We start from the raw sequence: 20,996 nt of genomic DNA, 5'->3' as shown, positions 1-20,996 counted from the left end.
TTACAGCTAGGTCCCATCACCTCAGGAAGAAGCGAAATAAAACATCTGGGAATAGGGAGGAGAGCGCAGAGGAGGAGCTGTGGGGAGAGTGTGGGAACATAAGGGGAAAAAATAAATCCATATCTGTGCCTGGATGCCTCTGTCCAGCCTGTCACTCTGAATTCATCGTCAGTCAAAAGCAAAATGTCACACCTTTCATCTGTTCACCCTGAGCTGCGGACTTTTAATTGCTTGGGTAGAACATAGTGAGATTGAAGAGAGGCTGCAGCAGTGATGAGAGTGAGGTTTACCAGGAGCAGGAGGGCCAGGTGAGGGGCGATGGCAGCCAGCAACAAGACAAGAAAGCAATAAAACTGATAAATGATGCCAAGACACACAGATACTGAGACCCACCACCACCACCACCACCACCTTCTCCTCTCTCACAGCAGCCCTTCTCGCAAGCACACCTCTCCTGTACCAGCTGCACCTATAACACCACCTACTCACCCTAACACCCACCATCCCTCCATCTCCTCTAGAGAACTGGACAGCTCTTATTGAGCACTCGTCTGTTTACAGATCAACGCTTCCCATCGGGTTTTGGATCAATAGGATTATATTTCTTATAAAGCAGGATGGAACAGAGGAGGGTGGGGGTGGCAGGAAGGACGGCACAGGGTTGTGGACATGTGAGTGAAAGGCAAAGGCTCAAACGGTCATAGATACTGCATGAGCACAGCTTGTGGATGCAATGGCAGAGTCACAATTTGGGGAAATAGTAGGGTTTAGGGGCGAATGGAGGGGGGCAGGGAGGTGGGGGTCACTGAAGAAAAGCCAATACCTACAGATGCGATAGAGGATGGGGAGCTTATTGATTTCCTGTCTGTCTTTTCTTTAGAAGATCAGTGGCAAACAGAGGCCCTGGTGTTTATCATTTAGTCAATGCAAGGATGAGGACACTCTGACTGAGGATATGGAAATGAATGGCAAACACTACAATATGGCATGCATGTGTGATGCAGAGTATTTTCCCAAAATGTCTTTGAAAGATAATGTGAGTCCACAGGGCAAAGGTTAAGGTAGTTTACTTTTTTTCAGAAACGGCAAGCTGTTAGAGGACAAAAACAGCATTTAGTATTCACATGTTTTAAGCAACTAAAATGTAGCCGAATGAGCTAGTTTTCATTTTCGTCTTTTGATATATTGGGAGGGTTTGCTGGGCTTCTCTGAGTGGAATTTCAGTTTGCAATTGAAATCAGTATCTCTTTGTGGTGTTCATGAAGTGTTTTCTGTGCGTTTAACTATCAATATTGAAATCCATCGATGTGTGACCTCAAGAACGTAAAGGATGCTCTCAAGCCCTCAAGCTCTAAAACTAGCCACTACCGATACAAGGGTCAAATGAAGAGATTTTAATGCCAAAATGAGATGAGAAGAGGTTTTCTTGAACAATGAATGACGAATATGGTGAATATATTTACATATTTTGAGTGATCAAATGCTGAAGTTTCAAACGTTAAAGATTACTCAAGTGCTATTTTGGTAAATGCATTAAATTTCACATGGAGCTCTGATGCAGAGTGAGATACAGAGAAAGGGAGCCCTTAATTACTGGCAGTTCCCCAGAACCAGTTTAGTTCTTGCCTGGGTTTTAGTCATTTTGATGTATATTGTCTAAGCCTACTTCTGAGCTGCGTTTTCACTTCCTTGTCCCCAAGAGGTGACACAAATGTATTCCTATTGCACACAGTGCTATTGATTTTTCTTAGGTGGGGGAATTAATCCACGGTGAGCGCAAATCATCTTTGAAGCTGGCATTTATTCCCACTCTCACCTCCTGTGCAACACCCTGGATGTGTTTTATCGCGTGGTAATTTGTGCGGGTGGATGCACTGGCATGCTCTGTCAACTTAAAGCCCCCATCTTCAGTCTTGCCCTCTTGAAAACACACACCAGCCTACATAAACATACACACTTGCACTCATGCGTGCACAGACACTAACGCACATACAGATTAATGTCAAGGACTTTCCTATTTAGAATTCTAAAACATTATACATGCAGATTAAAACCACATTTCCTCATGCACCTACTCTGCTATGGGATGTTCTGCGGGCCTGTCCCTTTTATTTCCTCCCCTCTCCCAAAGTGGCACCAAATGTAATCCTCCTTAATGGATGTGTAATATTTACACTTATACCATAATCGCTTAAACATTCATTTATAGGGCCATATTTGGTTGTTCGTGGCCTTGACAGCCTATTCATCAAAAAGTAAATGTGCAGAACCTCGCGCCCCCTGCAGCAATCAATCAATATGCTCTTCTCCCGGCTACCATCAGTGCAGATACGTCTCAGGCCAAAATTAATCACTGTGAAGTTTGCATAATCCCCCTCCACCCACACACCCCCCAACCCATTACCTCACGTTTGAGAACCTTTACCTTTGAAGACCATTTTGATGACTGAAGGGATTAATCAGAATCTCCCATTCTCAAAGCTGATGAAATTGTAAGAGTTTATGCAGTGAATGATATGATATATAAAAACGGGGTATTTGTATTCAGAGATTGGATCTGTAGCTTAACTGATTGTCTGAAGTTTTATACATTCCATTTTGAGACCGTGTGCATGTTTTACATCACAAAGGTCCGAGTTTTGCTCCCTTGAATCATGCAATTTGGGAAATGACTGAAACGTATTCTGATTTTTATAAATGTCTCTTCTTCGCCCTCCCTGCTGATATAAGATATTTGCATAGAAAAACAAGTACAAATAATTTGATGTTTATGTTTTTTTGTTTTGCATGCTTTATACTGCATAAGAATCCAATAAAAGATTGGAAACAAAGTAGAAAAAAAAAAACAATTACAGAAATATTCTCTAGAAAATAATATAAATGTAGATCAAAATATATGACCTTACCACATCTGATTCTGCTCCTACATTAAATATAAATCTTCTGTTGAGGATTTTTAAACATCAGCTTTGAAATGTACAAGATGAATAACCCCCCATAAAAACTATTTCATGGATTCTAACTCAGTTTAATCATGCGGCTTTAGCCTGATTAGCCAGATGACAAATAGGTGGCAGCAAAAATGATATTAGGTTAACACCAATAAAAAAAAAAAATCATTTTATAGAACCATTTGATTTTTCTTACAAATATGCCAATAAGGAGTGCCCCTATAGTTCACCCTGTAAAGTGCTTGTGCCCATGTGCCGAGGCAGAAAGTATAATTTTAACTAATACAAATTAAAAAAAAAAAAAAAAAGAACAATTCTGCAGTTATTTATAATATTCTCATGTATGCATCATTGACATTATATTAATGTCTCATTTTAAAATGGTTAGTGACAATCCATGGGTACTGTGACACCTCTAAAGTAGATATCGGATGTTTATTAATGGACTTGTCAACAGCAGCACCACCTATAGAAATTATTATCATTGGTAATCAGTTAAGATGTACTGATAGCTTCTGGGTGAGGGTGGTTACATTTGTCAAATGATGATCCACTCCCTATAAATGATAACAGAGATACTAAAAGTAAAGTGTATTGTAAATATTATGCAGTGCAAATAAATATCTGGATCACATAACATTAACAATTGTAATGGTGATTGAGTACGTTATGTCTACCTCAGATCTGAAACAAAAGTATGATTTAATACAGCATTCCTGAAATAAACACACTGCAGTGATTTGCCCTTTTCATTTTGTCCCATCTGGTGCTGTATGTTTGCATAGGTTTACAGGATCAGCGTTTGTAGCGGCTCTCAGTGTTTTCCACAGTTTGTGTCCTTAAAAAGATAATTTTATGCAAATTAATGGGAAATAACTCCAGATCAGTAGAAAGTATTTTGAACAGTACAGTACATGCATTTTGTCTTTTACACTGCAGACAGTGATGTGTTTCCATGTTTCCATGTTAGTGATTCATAAATAGAAGAAATGTGAGGAGCAAAAAAAAAAAAAAAAAGTGACAGCCTGTGGGCTGAAAGTGATTCATTAAAGAGGAAAACACTTTTTTATACATTTGGTAGCTTAGGGTGGACACTCTTTTATAAAGTGAGTGGTCCTTAAAGTGGCAATAAGCACTTCATCAAACGTGCAGTTATCATCAGTTATAACAGCAGACATAAAGAGATTAAGACAGAACCAAATTGTTCCCTGAAGAGGGAGAAATATCACTAATGTTATACATCATTAGAGCTGCAAAGTATAGACTGTGCTGGATAAGGGGATGGAATGTAAATATGCTCATAACTCATAAGACATCAGCGTTTAACTGAAGCAATGCTGGTCATATTTTGTGACTTTTCAATTACTACATAAAACCTTTAACTCTTTTATATAATGAATGATAAGTATAAATCACTGGCAATGATTTGTCTCTCAATGAACAAAGAATAGGACTGTATGCGCCTTTGCGTACTGCAGTTTGACATCAATGCTTAAAGCTACAGAGTCACACAAATCTAAAATCAGTCTGGCACATCTGCCAATGCCAGCAACAGAGGAGCAATTTACAATGATTTTTGTTTTCACACATCCTAAGTGGCCAATTCTGCATCGCAGAGCTCAATAATGTTCATATCACATTTGGAAGCGGAGGAGAGATTCTGGGAAGAGGTCAAAACAAAACCAGACATCAAGCAAGGTGTAGATTTGAGTCTTAACTGCTCACTGTATTTCTGTAGATTCATACAAAATCCAGGGGAATATGTGATGCGGTTGTGGTGTTTGTGTGTGTTAAGATGGACCACAAGACAGAAAAAAAAAAACACGTGGTTATGTTTTAGAAGGGGAAATTAATTACCAGAGGCTATACTACACTATAATATACAATACTGCAGTTACATTTGACTTTCTTGACACACATGGCTCGAGGAGTCTGTCCTTCTGGTGACGTTGAGGGTTCCTCATTGCTCTGCAAATCAGTCATGAAAATTTCTGGCAACTGCACCTGATCAGAAGACAAATAACACAAAATAGATTAGGAAGCCTGTGAAGGTTTGCACATCTGTACACAAAATATTACATTCACAAAATTTTTTATGAATGATATATTGATGTTGTCATAGAAACAGCTGTTCAGACATGTCCCTGCTCCTGTGCGTCCGATTCATTTTACTGTTTACTAAATTCTCCTCTTGTTTAAGGTCAACCATTCCACACATGCCCACCAGATGACCCCACTGAATTCCTCCCTCGGTTGCTCACTGGACACATTACACCACTTATCGCTGGGGTTGTGTTCATCCATGACAAAACCTCTCAAAATGCTCAGTTAATCGGAAAGGATTATGTTACAAAAGCCTTGCAACTATGGTAGCTGATTCGTTATTCATATGCAACTGACATATACTGCATGTGTTACTGCTGACTGTATAACACTTCTGACACAAGTATGAGTGGTGTCAAGGCTTATTTCAACCAAGCAGCGCTCTCTTGAGCCACTGAAGAAGTGCCAGAAACTGCAGGTCCTCAACTGGCCATTAGAGGCTGGCTACACAAGCCAATCAATCCCCCTGACAATATAAAAGATGGAGGTACCCACTGTTGGTTTTGGACTACCAGTGTGTGTGTATATGCGTGTATGTTTGTTTGTTTGCTTGTTTTCCCTTTTGACCCATAAGTAACTTTACATGGATGAAGGATGGCGTGCTAATTTATGACCTAATGCTAGCCAGCTTGATTAGCAAGCTGTTTTCATAAAGTCATATCATATCGGCTAATTTGTGCTAAGTAACAGACTGAGTTTTGGTCAGTTTTCACTCACCAAAACTGAAGTACAAACTTCTTGGTCTGTACCACAGAGGAAGCCATAACATGAGCCAGATAATCAATTAAACATGCTCCAAAAGGCAGGATCAGCGTAATGACTCAGAGCAGTGCTGATGAGACCTAGCAGATGCTGATGAGCTCCAGCTGCCTGTTTCAAGACACCTGACTCAAACTGCTAAACACACATACCCTAAGTGAATGAATTAGGAAATAAAAATTCAAAATAATAATAATAATTAAAAAAAAAAACATCACCCCAGTTGTAATGAAGGGGGAAACTATCCATAGAGGCCCAAACCATTTTTTATACCATGCTGTAAGTATGTTTTGTTTTTTGCTTTTTTAAAGCTGTAAAGCTGGCAATTGATCCATGAGAGCCAGCCTCAAGTGGCCATTAGAGGAACTGCAGTTTCTGCTACTTCCACAGTGGCTTCCTTTTTTCAGCCCTTGATCAGTGCCCATAGACGTCCAAGTTGAAATGTCTAACTTTAAAAAAAGCCGAACTTTGCAGAATTAAAAAATAAATAAAACTCATGCATCTGGATACTGGGAGTGTGGCTGATTTGGCTGACCTGTGTGCCAACGCAGGGAGCTGTAGCTGCTAGGTGTCTACTAGGCTTCATTTCCATAAACTTTAGTCACTGAACTGGACATCTCCATGATGTTTATATTGTTTTGTTTTTTTAATAGAGCAACAATTATCTGACTAAAAATATTGCTTGCTTTGTTTTACAGTCCATCCAAGAGGTTTATGGGTGAAATTCTAGTATTATTAGTCTGTTGCTTAGCACTAATTAGCATATATATGTACCCTATACATTGCAGCTCTAATGATGTGTAACATTAGTGATATTTTTCCCTCTTCAGGGAACATTTTGGTTCTGTCTTAATCTCTAACACAATGTACCCTTACAGTTCATGAGTCAGCTTGTTAACAAAGACTCAGCTAGAAACTTAGTACCCGGCCCTCTCATCCACAATGTAATGGACTGCAAATCACTGTCAAAAGAGTTAGCCTCTATTTGATCTAATCACACAAAGGTTTAAAATGATTACATTTACAGTGCAGTGGAAATGTTCTTGTCTCTGACACACAAATTGTTGCACCTTTAACCCAACTAGAGGGCTGGGAAACAGGAAATTGTTTACTCTTTTTTTTTTCCAGGCACTTATAAGACAGGAATTGGAATTTCATCAGTTCAGTTATCAGCTGAACTAAGCTAGCCGTTTACTCGTTAACGTTTTCAAAGCAGGGCCAATGTGCAATACCGAGCCATAACAGTTCACCAACCAGACCTTTCAACGAGTCATCATGTCTTCTGCACCCAGCAAATTCACATAAACAATTGAATGTCACTTCTTGTTACGACCACCACTTATTTGTTACCAGGCTACAAATATTGTGATATCATTTGGTGTGGCTGACCTATTCGCCACCTTTTACTCTTTCAGCTTCCTATTTGTAGTCACTGCTGATTTTAGAGGTGTAGCCATTGTACTGAGGTGTGTAATTTCAACAAGGTGTTGATTGTGGCACAACCTTTACCTCTTGTACATGATTGTGTTTTATGGCTCAGCTATTTTCAGAGCACTAAACCCTCACTGCTGACAACACGCTGACATAACATTTCACTTTACAGTTTAATCAAGGCTGAATGGTAGAAGAGTAAACAAGCATAGTGATGGACACATAATGTTCAGGAGAACCTATTAAATGTTGTATTTGTTCAGTGTCTACTTAGTCTTTGAGATAATGATGGCTGCTGCCGCCATCTATCATCCTCTAAAATAAATGATTAATAGTGTCAGTCCACTGACAGTTACTTTTCTCACATAAAACAAAGTGAAGAAGGAATGTAAGGAATGGACGAAAACATGTGTGGCATGAGGCTGAGATACTGCAGCCACTATAATCAAATATGGTTTCATCTTCACAGTACATTCATCTTTGTCATCGTACCACTTTAAAAGGGTCTGCAACTCATGACTACCAATACTCTGCCTTTTGTTATATTCCCAATTGCCTCTTATTAACTGTTCTCAGAGAGATAACTCGGTGTGCCTAAATTTTACAGACCTGCTCCGAATGTGATCTAAAATGGGTCATAATGCAGGATAAAGGATCTCTGCTTTTAGCCTAAAAATGCAGCTGAAAAAAGACAGTATTTGGTTCTATGTATTTACTTAAATATATATACTTATGAGGGCACAACCACCTCTAGGGTTTATGGAGAATGGCGCAAAAAGCAGAAAATACCAGAGGTCAAAGGTCTGGGAAAATGATGGCTGATCTGATAAGTCTTAAGTTCTGCTCTGATATCCGGATGGTAGGGTCAAAATTTTGTGTAAACAACAAGCATGAGAACATGGAAGTGTATCAGCAGTTCAGGCTGGTGGTGGTGCAATGTATGGGGGATATTTTCTTGCATAGTTCAGGCCCCTTAGTACCAACTGAGCATCATTTAAATGCCACAACCAACCTGAGTATTGTTGCTGACCATGTCGATCCCTTTATGACCACAGTATACCCATCTTCTGAAGGCAAAAGGCAAAAAGAGTCCAACCGCTCACCAGCAAAGTGTAACTAATGAAGTGGCCAGTGAGTGTATATTCTTTCCTAAACAAGACTCATAATCCAGTTGTTTCATCTAAAAAGATCACATTTGGCCTGAGGGTGCGGCAGAGGTGAAGTCGTGCCAGAAGAGTTTATCCATGTGTGGTGGTCATTTTAGAGCCACTTCAAGCTCACCTGCTCAGGGTCAGGCACATGTTCATAATAAAGCTGCTCCATGACAACATATTATTAAGATTCTGATGAATTTGAGTATCTTTTTTGTTCTAGTGTCCATGATGGAAACTTCAAACATGCTACACTGTAACTGCTTATATCAACTCTATAATATTGTATTCTCTTAGATTTTTATAATTGTGAGGTGTGTAATATTACCACTGTTACTTTCTTATTTCCTTTTGGCTGCTGTTATCATGGGACACTGAAGGGCATGCTCAATATATAATGTTTGTCAGCGATTTTCTGCCATGGTCACTGGCTAATCATCAGAAAGCAAAAATTAACTCTCAGAGTCTGTGTAGTGCAAATGCATTTTTGCAAATGCATGTCTGGTGCCATCTGGTGACTTCAAGCACAGGAGTTGAAGGATTTAAATCAAGGGCCAGGCATCTGATAAATGGAACAGAACAGCTGCCATGTTACTCAAGCTGCTTGGTGGAGTAATGAACACACTGCAAAACAAACTTATTCTGAAAGATCCTTGTGCCTTATAAACGTATGGATGAAATAACACTCCACTGTACTGTCTTGTTATGTAATGGATTGTTTTTGTTAGTTACACCAAAGAAGGGATTAACTCCTCCCCTATTCTGCAATCTATTAGTGAGAATTTAGTGAAACGAGAGCTAGGAAGTGTGTGGAAATGTGCAAGTGATGTTTGGAGGTTATCCCAGGAATGTGTCGCAAGTCATCACTTGCATAACAGGCAGCCGATGAACAATGCCGAGTGAGTGCAGCTCATTCTAAGCAAGACGGAACATGAAAATATTCCATGTGTTTTAAAGTAGTTTTACTATCTTCATTTATGAGACACAACAGAGCCATATTGAAATGCAGTTGCTTATATGATTTTGCTAAAACACGCTGCATACAATTGACTTTATTGGAGTAAAATAACTTCTTGGATCCCAACCATGCGTGATATGAAGGCAGCAGAAATGTTGTACATGAATGTTTTTAATAATTCCCCTAAATAAAATGACTGCTCATTACTGCTAAATCTTGTAATCATGGAACATTAGGTGGGAAAATATGCTGCTTTCTGAGACATAATTTCATGATGGACATGCCTGTGCTTGTGTTAGAACAAGCACTGTGGAGGTGTAATCTCTCGAGACGCTCTCCACTTCTCTGCTCTCTTTCTCTGAGAAAAGAAGTTGACGCTGGTGTCTGGCACAGCCCGGATATTTTTCTCTAAAAGGTACCTAATTATATTTACTTGTAATAAGATTAGTACTTATTTACGTCTTCGTGTGTAAAAAGGTTGCTTCTCTTCTCTCAGATAAAAAGTGTTCCCATATACTGTGTACTCATTTTTACAATACACCTACTTCATGTTAAGATCATTCTTAGAAGAGTGTTATATTGGAGGAGAGAAAAATCAGCTTTGGAGGTAATTAATCTTTTAGGCAATTAAATGTGTGCTGCTGGATGGTGAACTGTTTGTGGGTATTGTTCTGAGGTTCAATCCTGCTTCTCTTGCAGTCAAGATGCCAGAAACAGCTGAGGCTGTGTCAGCCACTCTCACACACCAACAGAAACTGCAACTATAGAAATAACCAATGTCAGCGGTAGCTACTGCCTCATTAACCCCAAGTAAGTCTGCAAATGGCTTTGCCAGTGTAAAACTTTTAAATGTGATTAATTGAGCAAATAAATGAATAGTATTTAGGACCAAACCTGAAGGTTGAATGTTTACTCTCATAAACAAAGTCAATGAATGATATCACACAGTGCAACATTGGATAAACAGTGGAAATTTCATAGCATTGTATTATTAACGCTCTATAATAATGCTTTTGATCTCATAAAAGCCGTACCATGTAACATATGTTTATCCAGCCACCCATAATTAGGTCTGGTCACCTAGCGTTGTGAACCACTGGGGGGAAAAAAAGTTACATGGATATGATTATTATTTTTTTTTGCAAAAAAGCCATCTATAGCTTGGCGGTCACCACATGTTCCAGCATGTGTTCTTTCTACCAGAGTCCTTCATAAGAATAAACTTAAATTCAGTGTAGTTTTCATAAGGAAAGCCAATGACACTGCAAGCAAAATACAGTGTACCATTTATTATAACATTAATAAAATATTAGGTTTATATAGCCACCCACTTTTTTCTCACAATGTAATATAAGTTTCCACCTCTGATGGAAAAAAAAAAAGAAAAATTAATAAAACACAGCAACAAAATAAATATAAACAATTCACGTCTATTGGAATCTGTGCCATCCTTCTACATTTATCTAGCTGTGGGAAGACAGGCCATATTTTGGATGGCTGGTTTTCATGTGTGACATTACTTTGCTGAGAACAATCCACCTATCCATCATGCAGTGACACACACTGCCTCATTGCACATCGCATGCAGGTACACTCACTGTTGCTTAGATCCACAGTAAGTACCTCCCAGTCACACTCCATCCATCAGCATAAATGCTTCACCCTGGAAAGCCCAGCGCTCAAAAAGTAAATTGACAATCTCCACAAAACTTACAAAAGTGTGTTTTTTCATCAAAAGTATGAGAAGTGTGACATAAAAGTTGTTAACTGATTAGTAGTGATGGTAAGGATTTATCTCTTGCTCTCGCGTATAGGGTGTACATGACAAGTGGCTTCTGTCAACATCCGCCCCAGCCCACGGTTCGTACCACCAAGACAGAAGTGTGCTCCTTCACCAAGGATGACAACACTGCCAAGGGTGCTGTAGGCCTGCTAACCTACGATCTGTTCCATATGCAGAGCCGGGTTTGCTCTGACCGCATGGCTATCATGTTCTCTGTGCCCTTTGACCATAGCCTGTACAAGAACCGGCTAGCCATAGGTGTGTTTGAGCAATCCCGTGCTTGTGACAAACATCTGTATGACCAGATGTATGATGGGAAGGATCTCAGCAACTTCTCGCGCTGTGAGGCAAATGGCTCTGGGCTGGATTTTAGAGCCAGATATGTTGATCTGAGGGCCACAATGTCTACAGTTGGAAAAGCCATTGTTAAAGTGGAGCTCTATGATAAAATGGGTCATTAGCTGTGTTCAGCTTTTCTGTGCTTTCTTGTTTTTGTACTCACAGAAAAAATAAACTTCATTTGATTGACGACTCTTGTCATCCAAAAAAAAAAAAAAAAAAAAAAAAAACATTTAGGAGAGGAAGACTGATTTTGCGTCATCTGTATTTGTGTCTGCTGAAAGATATCAATATCTGACAGCCACCTCATTGATTCCCCATTAGCTTAGCTCTTGGGCTCATGTACACTGTATACTCTGTTTTCGTTTATTATGGTAATAAAACATTCAGGCCCAATGCTTGTGTTCCTCTGAGTGGGATATGTTTCCATTCATATGCTTTCATTATTACTGATGAACTGTAATCATTTTTTAATCTCTTATCTGATCTGTCCAATTCTAATGAGCAACAACAGATGGAAAATCTGCATAGATGTTTTTTTAATTTGTGTGAAACAATATTGTTCTTCTTTAGCTGTTAGATTCTCCATCTTGCTTGATCGTGTGGTATTTGGAGTGCATAGATTCAGCAAAAGACTGAGCAAAGCATAGCACTAAAAAAACGTCTGTATCAACTTGTTTGATCTACTTTTTTCTGTGTTTCACAATACAAGAGGAATGATATTTCCAAACAACATCCACATCCCTACAATATTATAGGCTTAAGGAGCTTACCATCAGAGGTTGGATCCAAGGGAAATGGTTGGAAACTGTTCAACTTAGCTGCAGATTTAGGGTGTGGCTGTTTCATCACAGAGGCAGTAATATTTGTTCGCATAGTCTTCTTTTCGTGTGGGCCGTGTGTTTAGAAAGAAATCCTGTGTTGAAGTGGGGTTATAATTCAAGTGGGAGGGTTTTCTGAGTGTAACTACATCCTTGTGAAAGAAAGAAAGAAAGAAAGAAAGAAAGAAAGAAAGAAAGAAAGAAGAAAGAAAGAAAGAAAGAAAGAAAGAAAGAAAGAAAGAAAGAAAGAAAGAAAGAAAGAAGAAAGAAAGAAAGATCGATCAGCCAGCACCTCCCTTTTCAGTAACTTTACGACTTAACAGCTAGCAAGCATTTCTCAGCAGGTAAGTTGCTTCATTTGGGGAAAATGACTTCATCAGACAGCACAGAGAATTCCTCTTTATCTCGTGGCTCCTCTAAATCATTTGTAAGATATCTAAAAGTTTTATGAGGCATTTGTTTGATTTCTTTATTGTATCTGCTGTTAAAAGAGGTGATCCTGTTCGTTTGTTTTCACTCTGACTTTATTACTGTATAGTAATAATTCTGTTACTGAAGTGGTACACTCTGTTATAAGGCTGTAGTCATTTTCTGCTCTCTGCTGAGATATGATTAGCCTGTGCCAGTCGATGTGTGCTTTTGAAGGTCAGTGTAATGATAATAGAGTGCATCAACAGAGAAGAGGTCAAGACTGAGTTCTATATTGTTATAAGTTGATTCCCATGATTCTCACTGCCTTTAGCAGGGAATAAACATTCTGGTTACAGGTATGATTAAATGATTTTTTATTAGAAAAACAGAACTCGCAGCCACTGCAACATGGCGGAGACGGCCGAAGCTGCAGCAGCTGACGTGAGCAGCAGGAGAAGTGTGACCATTGAAATATCAAATCTCACTAACAACTACTGCCTTGTCAACCCCAGGTAAGTCCAGACTGTGTTTGAGTTGTGACTTTTCAGGTTTATATGAAGCGCAAAGATCAAAAACCATGTGTAATGCATGTTTCTGTTTGTGTACCAATTAGGGTATACCTTGAGAATGGGGAGGCATACAACCCACCGCAACCTACAGTGCGCCCTCTAAAGACAGAGGTTTGCACTTTCACCAAGTCCAGCAGCAAAGCAACAGGCAGCGTTGGCGTACTGACCTATGACCTTTTTGAGAGGTCACAGAATGACTTCATTGAGACTGTGGCTCTCATGTTCTCAGTCCCCTGGGACTACAACCTGTACAAGAACTGGTTTGCAGTGGGCATTTATAAAAAGGGTCGTAGTTGTGATAAGGAATTGTACAAAGAAATGTACTACGAGAAGAACCAGCATGAACATGGATTTGTCAGGGAGGAAGCCACTGGGTCAGGAATCAATTACATGGGCAACTACCTAGATATCAGGGCCACTATGTCTCCTCTAGGCAAAGCCATCATGAAGGTAGAGGTGTGGGATAAGCTTCTTACACCCATGGGCCAGCAGGCATGCTAAAGCGCCCCTTGCTACCAGTATTTTTGTCATGTTTCCTGACAGCAGAATTTAGCCCGCCACCTTCTGCTTCTTCCTGGCAGACTATTTCTAATACAGCAGGCATGCATGATTTAACAGCCATATTGTTGCTGACATGTGTCTGTGTACCTGGATATTACCCTTCAGTAAATCAGCTTAAGATCAGAGTTTAGTTTGTTTATAAATTCACACAGCAATACCCCCCCCCCTTTATAATCACAGCTTCTCTCTGTTTCAATAGCATTCAGTTTTAAAATGGAATCTTTAGAAATGGAAATCAAAGGATGACTCACCGGAGGATGAGGGCACATAGCTTAATAAAATACGCAGAAAGCTTGTCTGTATTTACCTTGACACTGTAGTCTGAGGAATAAAATAAACCTTTTTCTAAAGCTATTTGTGTATGACTGTTGACTGAGTTTAGAAGATGCAAAAGTGCTTAAAAAAGAAATGAGATTTTATGTATATATATATATATATATATATATATATATATTTTTTTTTTTTTTTTTTTTTTTTTGGTTGGTTGGTTGGTTGGTTGTTTTTTTGTGAATGTAGTCTACCCAGCACATGCTCTTTTATTTACAACGACTTCATAAGGATCATTCTAGAGCAGAATTCATAGTTATATGGACAGAAACAAAGGTGCTGTTTTAGTTCCACGGCTGAATTAGAGCAGTTGTAAATAATCCATTTTTAGTTCATCAAAGTCTTGCTATGACATGGAAAACTTTTTTTTTTCTGTTGTTGTTATTTGTGATTTGTTTTCATTCTTTTTGATCTGTAATGCAAGAAGTTATTATAATGAATGAATTTGTAATATGTAATGTTATTGTCCAAAACAGCAATCATCACTTCATTTTTTTATGAACCAGTAAACTCGGGGAAAAATTACACTTGCTTTTCTTTTTGTGATTATAATCTTGGCACGGTGGATGAGATTTAGGAGAAGACCCTATTATTGTAACTCATTACACTTACTAAAAGCTTGTAACTATTTAATTGGGCAGAAATTACTGTCTTGACGTGGAATGTCATCATCAAGGATTTTATTTTTCAGTGATGGCACAGCCCATTTTTCGTGGATACAGTTATTAACCTTAGGGAAATACGAGCTTCTCAAGAAGAAGACACAATATCACCTCTTCATTCACATATCATAGAAGGTTATTATAGGTTCTGCCTATTCCATTTACAATCTCAATACTGCCTTCCTGATTGTGTTTTCCCATTAGATTTACGGTGGTTTTGCTGTATTAACTGTTCAAACCGCAAAGAAGCTCAGATCAAAGGTTTTGCTCTCTGTCACCTTTGCATTTGCATGAAAGCTATACATAGTAAAAAGGCATAACCTGAGCATGTTTAAGCACAATCCCTGATGCAGCGTTGAGTGACACACTGGAGAAATGACGCGCAATCCCTATGGAAACTTTTGTTTTTTCAAAGCAATAAAATAAGGATGAATACCTGCACATTCCTTTCATATTTCCCCCTTAAATCTCTCCTCGGTGCTTATTATACCTGTGCATAAGTCCACATTCATTTTTTTTTTGTATTATATTGTTTACTGCAGGTGTTTGTGTGGGACTCTTCCTGGATTTGCATCATCTTGTGGTGAGCATCTCTTAGTCTGGGTACGCACCTGCGCCTGTAGATATGGATATTTTATATCAAAAACATTCTTTTGTGCATTATGTGATTTGTATTTTGGAGTGGAAAAAAACCTTCAAGTACAGTGCAGGATTAGACTTCTTAAGCAAGGAACAAAAGTTATGAAAAAAAAAAATTTTGTAGGTAGATAAATGTGAGGAGTTCAGCATAGACACTAAATATGAGGGAATCCAGCTTCTTTTCTTGGTCAAACCTTCTGTTGCAATCCTCTGTTGCAATGTTAAGAGTAGAGGAAGGCGGATAAATGTATGAGCAATGTCAACATGTCTTTTCATGAGGTATATATCAGCTGATCACACTGAAACAACTGTAAGGTTCCAGTTACACCCACTGCAGGAAACTGAGGGAAAAAAGAGAGAATCACTCAAATACATAAAATTAGAAAACCTGGGAAAACATAAAGCTGTTGCTTCATTTGAAATTTTTGCAAGCATTTTTACTTAATATTGGTATTTTCTGCATTTATATATATCACAAATAATAATGATTGAATTAATTTCTGGAGCTATTGGTATAGTTCCTACATTTTTATACGATTTTTACAACATTTTCAGAAACAGATTTGGGAAAAGAAGCATGTGCTCATCCCGGTTTGCATTTACACTGGAGTCTGTTCCTTTCCATTATTACCACCTCCTGTATTTGTTGTGTCTGTTAAGCACATTTTTTGATAAATAAGGTTGTCGAGATTTAAAAAATTGACATTAAATTCAGATTCTGATTTGTTTTGCCCCACAGTCGCTCTTTTTGCCTTGCAGCGTATAAGACATAGATTTGTCAAAATGGGCGTGCCGAAGGAATTTCCCTGACCTAAGGTTTGGCTTTAAGCCTACGCCTCTGTTTACAAATCACCAAGGTTACAATCAGCAGCATAAACTATATTATTCTCCTTCATAAATGGGCATTTACTTAAAAACTTCAGATTCTGAGCGTCTCCAACAACAGAATAAGCTCTCAAAGACTGCCATCTAGAGGCCCCTCACATATATTATAATTGTACTCACAATAGCCAGCTCTAGGCATTTTGGGGACAGCTAAGAGGAAAATATGTTGGTTAAAAACATTTTCTAGACTCTATAGTTACTGCATTCACAATATAACATTTCCTATGAATTTAAGCTGTTCACAAAACTTGTTTTTAAGAGGGAAAGCTGCCTTTGCGTCCTTCAAAAGTTGATCACCTCCTGTCTTCTTCTGCTGCCACCGGCTCCAAACATGTCTTGACATCTTGCAGGGCCTGGTACTCTTTGATAGTTTGCTGTGCATCTGATCTGATGTGTGTCACGCTGGTACCAAAACACCTGCAGCCGCAACACTGGAGCTCAGTTTCAGGCTTCAGTCTCAATCAGGTTCAGCTCTAGAGTCTCTGCCTGGGTGTGAAAAAAAGGGTGAAAAGTCAAATATTGTTTGGCTGAGGCTGAGTTGCACTGATGTGCATGTTTGTTTGGTTTTCCGAGATTTGTATGGTTTATTTTCCATAAACTCTTAATAACTCCTTTAAGCTGATACGCGAGGGTCAAATGTCGTGTTATTCCTGGCAGGCTTTGGGAACTGTTGTACCATTTTAGCTTGTTATTTTTGAATCTCTCAGCATGAAGGGTGACACAGATCCATATCATGTAACAATACAGATAGCCTGAGGAAAAACCCTCACGTGTTCATTTTTACAGTACAAGAAACTTTGTTGATTCTTCTATTAATCTAAAATTGGTTAATCTTATCACAAAGATAGCATTTTGAGTTATCTATTACCTCTTATCAGACTCCATATCCAGTGGCACATCCCTGTTTTACTTTATTGGCCTTTTTAAACCATCTCTACTGAAAGAAAAAAAAAACTATAATGCACTAACACAATATTGCTCCTTAAAGTATCTAGAATTGATATTTTTATACAAACAAGCATTAGGAAAGGGTTACTTGTAGTGATGACCCCTCAGAAAATAAATACTTGAATAAATGAAACCAGGCTTTCTTTCACAGTCAAGCATTCCCATGACCTCCAGCTCATTGTTTTGGTGATCCTGCATGAAACTTGTTTTTTTGTTCAGGTTTTTATTAGTGTCTTTTTACTCACAGTATCCAGCTGTTTTGAGTAAAAAGCTCACTGTTTGTTTCTGCCCGGGGCAAATTGGCAATTAAAGTAGCAAGTTTAGCAAGTAATGTCACTCAGTATCTGCTCGATGCAAGAAGGCAGTTTTCTCACAAGTTTGCAGTATCAGTTTAACAGGTGATCATATGTGAGTTCACGGACCGTTTCCAAAAAACAGGCCGTGTAAAATGACGTTCTAATGCCCTCAATTGTTCTGTATGTATTTAATCCCAGCCTAAAGTCATTAATAGTGACTTAAGAGGACCATGAATGCACCCTTTTTTGTGTGTGCCATCTCTGCCAGACAATAACCAACACATAGCCCAAATTCCTTCTGGCTGTTTCTCAAGTTGTCTTGCTTTTTCAGGGATACATCTCTCATCTAACCAAAAATGTTGACCTTCAGGCTTCTACAGGCCCTGCTCCTTTTTCATCATCATTGGAGAAGTGATGTTTCTGCTGCTTTTCACTCAAATTTTCAGCTGGCAGTGAAACAAGGTTCCCCATGCTTCATATTTCTTTGAGTTTATTCTGACTGATCTAGCAGCCGTTTTGATGTCAAACCTACTTGAATGTACAGTCATCTGCTGCCAGCATGGTGTCAGCCAGCTGAAGGGTCAGCTCTGACACAGCAGTACCAGCTGCCTGGCTCTCACACAACAAAGTAATTACTCATGTCACACTGAATGACTCGCATCAGTGGGTGCAATCTTTAATTTTCATCAAATCTGGCTAAACTCCAGTGTGTATGTGTGGCAATAATCTAGCTAGAGAGAAAAACATGTCATGCAAAGGTGTTTATTAGGAATAAGGACATCTATAAATCAAATACAATATCAGTAATTCATCAATAATCTGATATAGGCTGACTTAAAATATTCCCTTTCATTGGCCATATATGAATCCCCAGTTATACAACTAAGGGCATCTATCAACTGCTGCAAGCTTTGATAAATGCCCTTACCTGCCATCATGCCAACCACACTGCCAGATCACTGAGGTATTGCAGTCATGATCTCCCATGGTGCTAAGACCCAGAAGCACCCAACAAAATGCCAAAAGTCACCCCACAACAGGGCACACAGCTGAGGCCCATTAATCCCTCATGCTGAGAGAGGAGGGTGTTTTTATGCTGTAAAATGTTTGTTTCAGAAATATAAACTAAGGAAATTTTTATTTGGTCATTTATTTATTTGTTGTAACGATACTTCTGGCCAATATATCTTATACAGTTGGAAAGCCTGTTTATTTCCCCTTAAATGGTGCATCATAGCAGAATAAGCTGTTTGGCATTAGCAGAGACGATATGGCAAGTTTTTCATGGGTGCATCCTCTATACTCAACTCTGCTGCTCAACCCACAACTTATAAATGTGGCACCATTTAAGGGGAAATAAACAGAATTATAAAAAATACAAAGTAATAATCAAGCAAAGACAAATTTCCTTACTTTCTGCTTTATTTATTTCCATCCATCCATTTTCTTCCATTTATCCTTTTCAGGGTCCTGGGCTTTATATATATCTATCTCATTTTTTTCCACCACTAGGTTAGATTTGGTTGGGTATAAAAAGTGCATCTTAGAGAGAGAGAGCATTTCTCACAAGGACAAATGGGCAGAGGTTCACCAATCTGTAAAAACTGCATCTACAAATTGTAGAACAATTTAGGAATAATGTTCCTCAATGTAAAATTGCAACAATTTTGAATATCCAATCACCTGCAGTACAGAATATCATCAAAAGATTCAGCAAATCTGGAGAAATCTCTGTGAGCAAGGCCAAAAGTCAGCATTGGATGCCCAGGATCTTTGGGCACTCAGGCGGCACTGCATTAAAAACAGGTATGATTCTGTCATGGAAATGATTGCATGGGCTCAGGAACACTTCCAGAAATCACTGTCTGTGAACACAGTTCACCATGCCATCCACAAATGCAGGTTAAAGCTTCATTCTGAACATGAGCCAGAAATGCTGCTGTTTTTACTGAACCAAAGAGAGGCGAGATCCAGCTTGTTATCTGCTCTCAGCTCAAAAGACTGCATCTCTGAATGTATGGGAGGGCATTATTGCCTGTGAAACTGGCATCTTACACATGTGGAAAGACACCATCAGTGCTGAAAGATGTATACAGGTTTGGGATCAACATATGCGCCCATCCTTTTTAGGGAAGGCCTCGCATATTTCAGCAAGACAATGCTTAAAACCACATACTGCATCTATTTCAGTCCAGGTGCTGAACCACTCTGCCTGCAGTCCAGACTTTTCAGACAAGAATGGGACAACATTTTCTGAAAATGGTCAATTTTCTCAGTTTAAACATCTGGTATGTTTTCTGTGTTCTTATGAATAAAATATGGGATTATGAGATTTGCAAAACACTGCATTCTGTTTTTATTTACATTTTACACAGCATCCCAAATTTAAGGTAATTGGGTTTATAAATGATCAATTATTTGTAGAAATCAGAAATTTCCGTATTTGGGGCCCCAGTGCTCTTACAAACAAAGATCTACACCACTCACTGTCCTCACATCCTTTAATTTTGGACCTTTGTCATTTATTCATTAATTTGAATTTTTATCTTTTGCCTCTGTAGCCTTTGTTGCCTTTTTTTTGGCATAATATGACATAAAAGAAATACAATACCGTTCAAAATTTTGGACACACATTCTTCTCACTTACCTTCATCAATCTCACGTGCATTAAATAACTATTTCAATTTATTCAATACATTTTAAAAGTATTTTGACTGTACTGACCCTGATTACACCACCTTGTCAATCAAAATTAACTAAGTCAGCTTTTACATAATAAAATATCACTGGAGGACTCCAGACGTGTTCTTAATTCTTCCTGATTTCTTAGTTTTTGTTTGTTTCAGATCATCAAACAAATATTAATATTAGACAAAGATAACTTGAATAAATACAAAATGGAGGTTTTGAATGATGTTTCTTTGTCTGTTTGCTTGCTTGTTTGTTTTGATGTTAATGTCGGTCTTCAAAACATGCTCATAAAGCCTGTTTGTCACCGTTTTTAAAGGAACCACTAGAGGGCAAAGTTTCTTTTCTAAAACATTTTAAAACTCATGTACGGATAGATATTCACCCTGAGAGTAGTGAATGTATGTTTGTATTGTTTAACAAGTGATGGGACTGATAAAACATGACTGACACTGACTGCATGGTCACATCTTGTATAAAGGCATTAGAAGTTGTGCCTGCTGGCTCCAACTATAATGTCTAACACAAAGTTGGCTGAGATTAGAAGGGGGTGGGGATGTCGAGGATGACCCGACATCTAGAGAGGAACAAGGTCACTGAACACATTTTCCCACCCAGTCCTGCCAAACACACACGCACACACATAAACGCAGGCCCACCCTGCAGTGTTTTGTGTGCCAGATGAGGGTGTGATCCATGACTGTTGTCACTACT

At 38.7% G+C, this 20,996-nt stretch overlaps 2 protein-coding genes across 3 annotated transcripts; both read left to right on the top strand.

Annotated features, from left to right (window-relative positions):
- The first annotated feature begins 10,057 nt into the window (after positions 1-10,057).
- Positions 10,058-11,714, top strand: LOC115784620 (bryoporin). The gene is given in 3 exon segments (XM_075074395.1): positions 10,058-10,108; positions 10,111-10,163; positions 11,168-11,714. Coding segments are annotated over 3 exon segments (534 nt in total). The 3' UTR covers positions 11,598-11,714.
- Positions 11,715-12,501: 787 nt separating this feature from the next.
- apnl (actinoporin-like protein) lies at positions 12,502-14,264 on the top strand. 2 transcript variants are annotated; one of them, XM_030735920.1, is made up of 3 exons: positions 12,502-12,640; positions 13,089-13,219; positions 13,321-14,264. In XM_030735920.1, the coding sequence occupies exons 2-3, from the start codon at positions 13,116-13,118 to the stop codon at positions 13,775-13,777; spliced, it is 561 nt and encodes a 186-aa protein (XP_030591780.1). In that variant the 5' UTR covers positions 12,502-12,640; positions 13,089-13,115; the 3' UTR covers positions 13,778-14,264. The 2 variants fall into 2 exon arrangements, with proteins under 2 accessions (XP_030591780.1, XP_030591779.1); XM_030735919.1 differs by having other exon boundaries at positions 12,632-12,723.
- Positions 14,265-20,996: the final 6,732 nt, after the last annotated feature.

This window comes from Archocentrus centrarchus, chromosome 8 (assembly GCF_007364275.1).
Source record: "Archocentrus centrarchus isolate MPI-CPG fArcCen1 chromosome 8, fArcCen1, whole genome shotgun sequence".
NCBI classification, from domain to species: domain Eukaryota; kingdom Metazoa; phylum Chordata; class Actinopteri; order Cichliformes; family Cichlidae; genus Archocentrus; species Archocentrus centrarchus.
Note: the sequence above shows the minus strand (reverse complement) of the source record. Positions and strands in the feature narration are given on the sequence as shown.

Bases quoted from the DNA above. Each gene is read 5' to 3' on its own strand.
- apnl (XM_030735919.1), top strand. From the start codon at position 12,664: ATGACTTCATCAGACAGCACAGAGAATTCCTCTTTATCTCGTGGCTCC. The intron at 12,724-13,088 runs GTAAGATATCTA...ATTTTTTATTAG, and splicing joins GTGGCTCCTCTAAATCATTT to AAAAACAGAACTCGCAGCCA. The intron at 13,220-13,320 runs GTAAGTCCAGAC...TGTACCAATTAG, and splicing joins TACTGCCTTGTCAACCCCAG to GGTATACCTTGAGAATGGGG.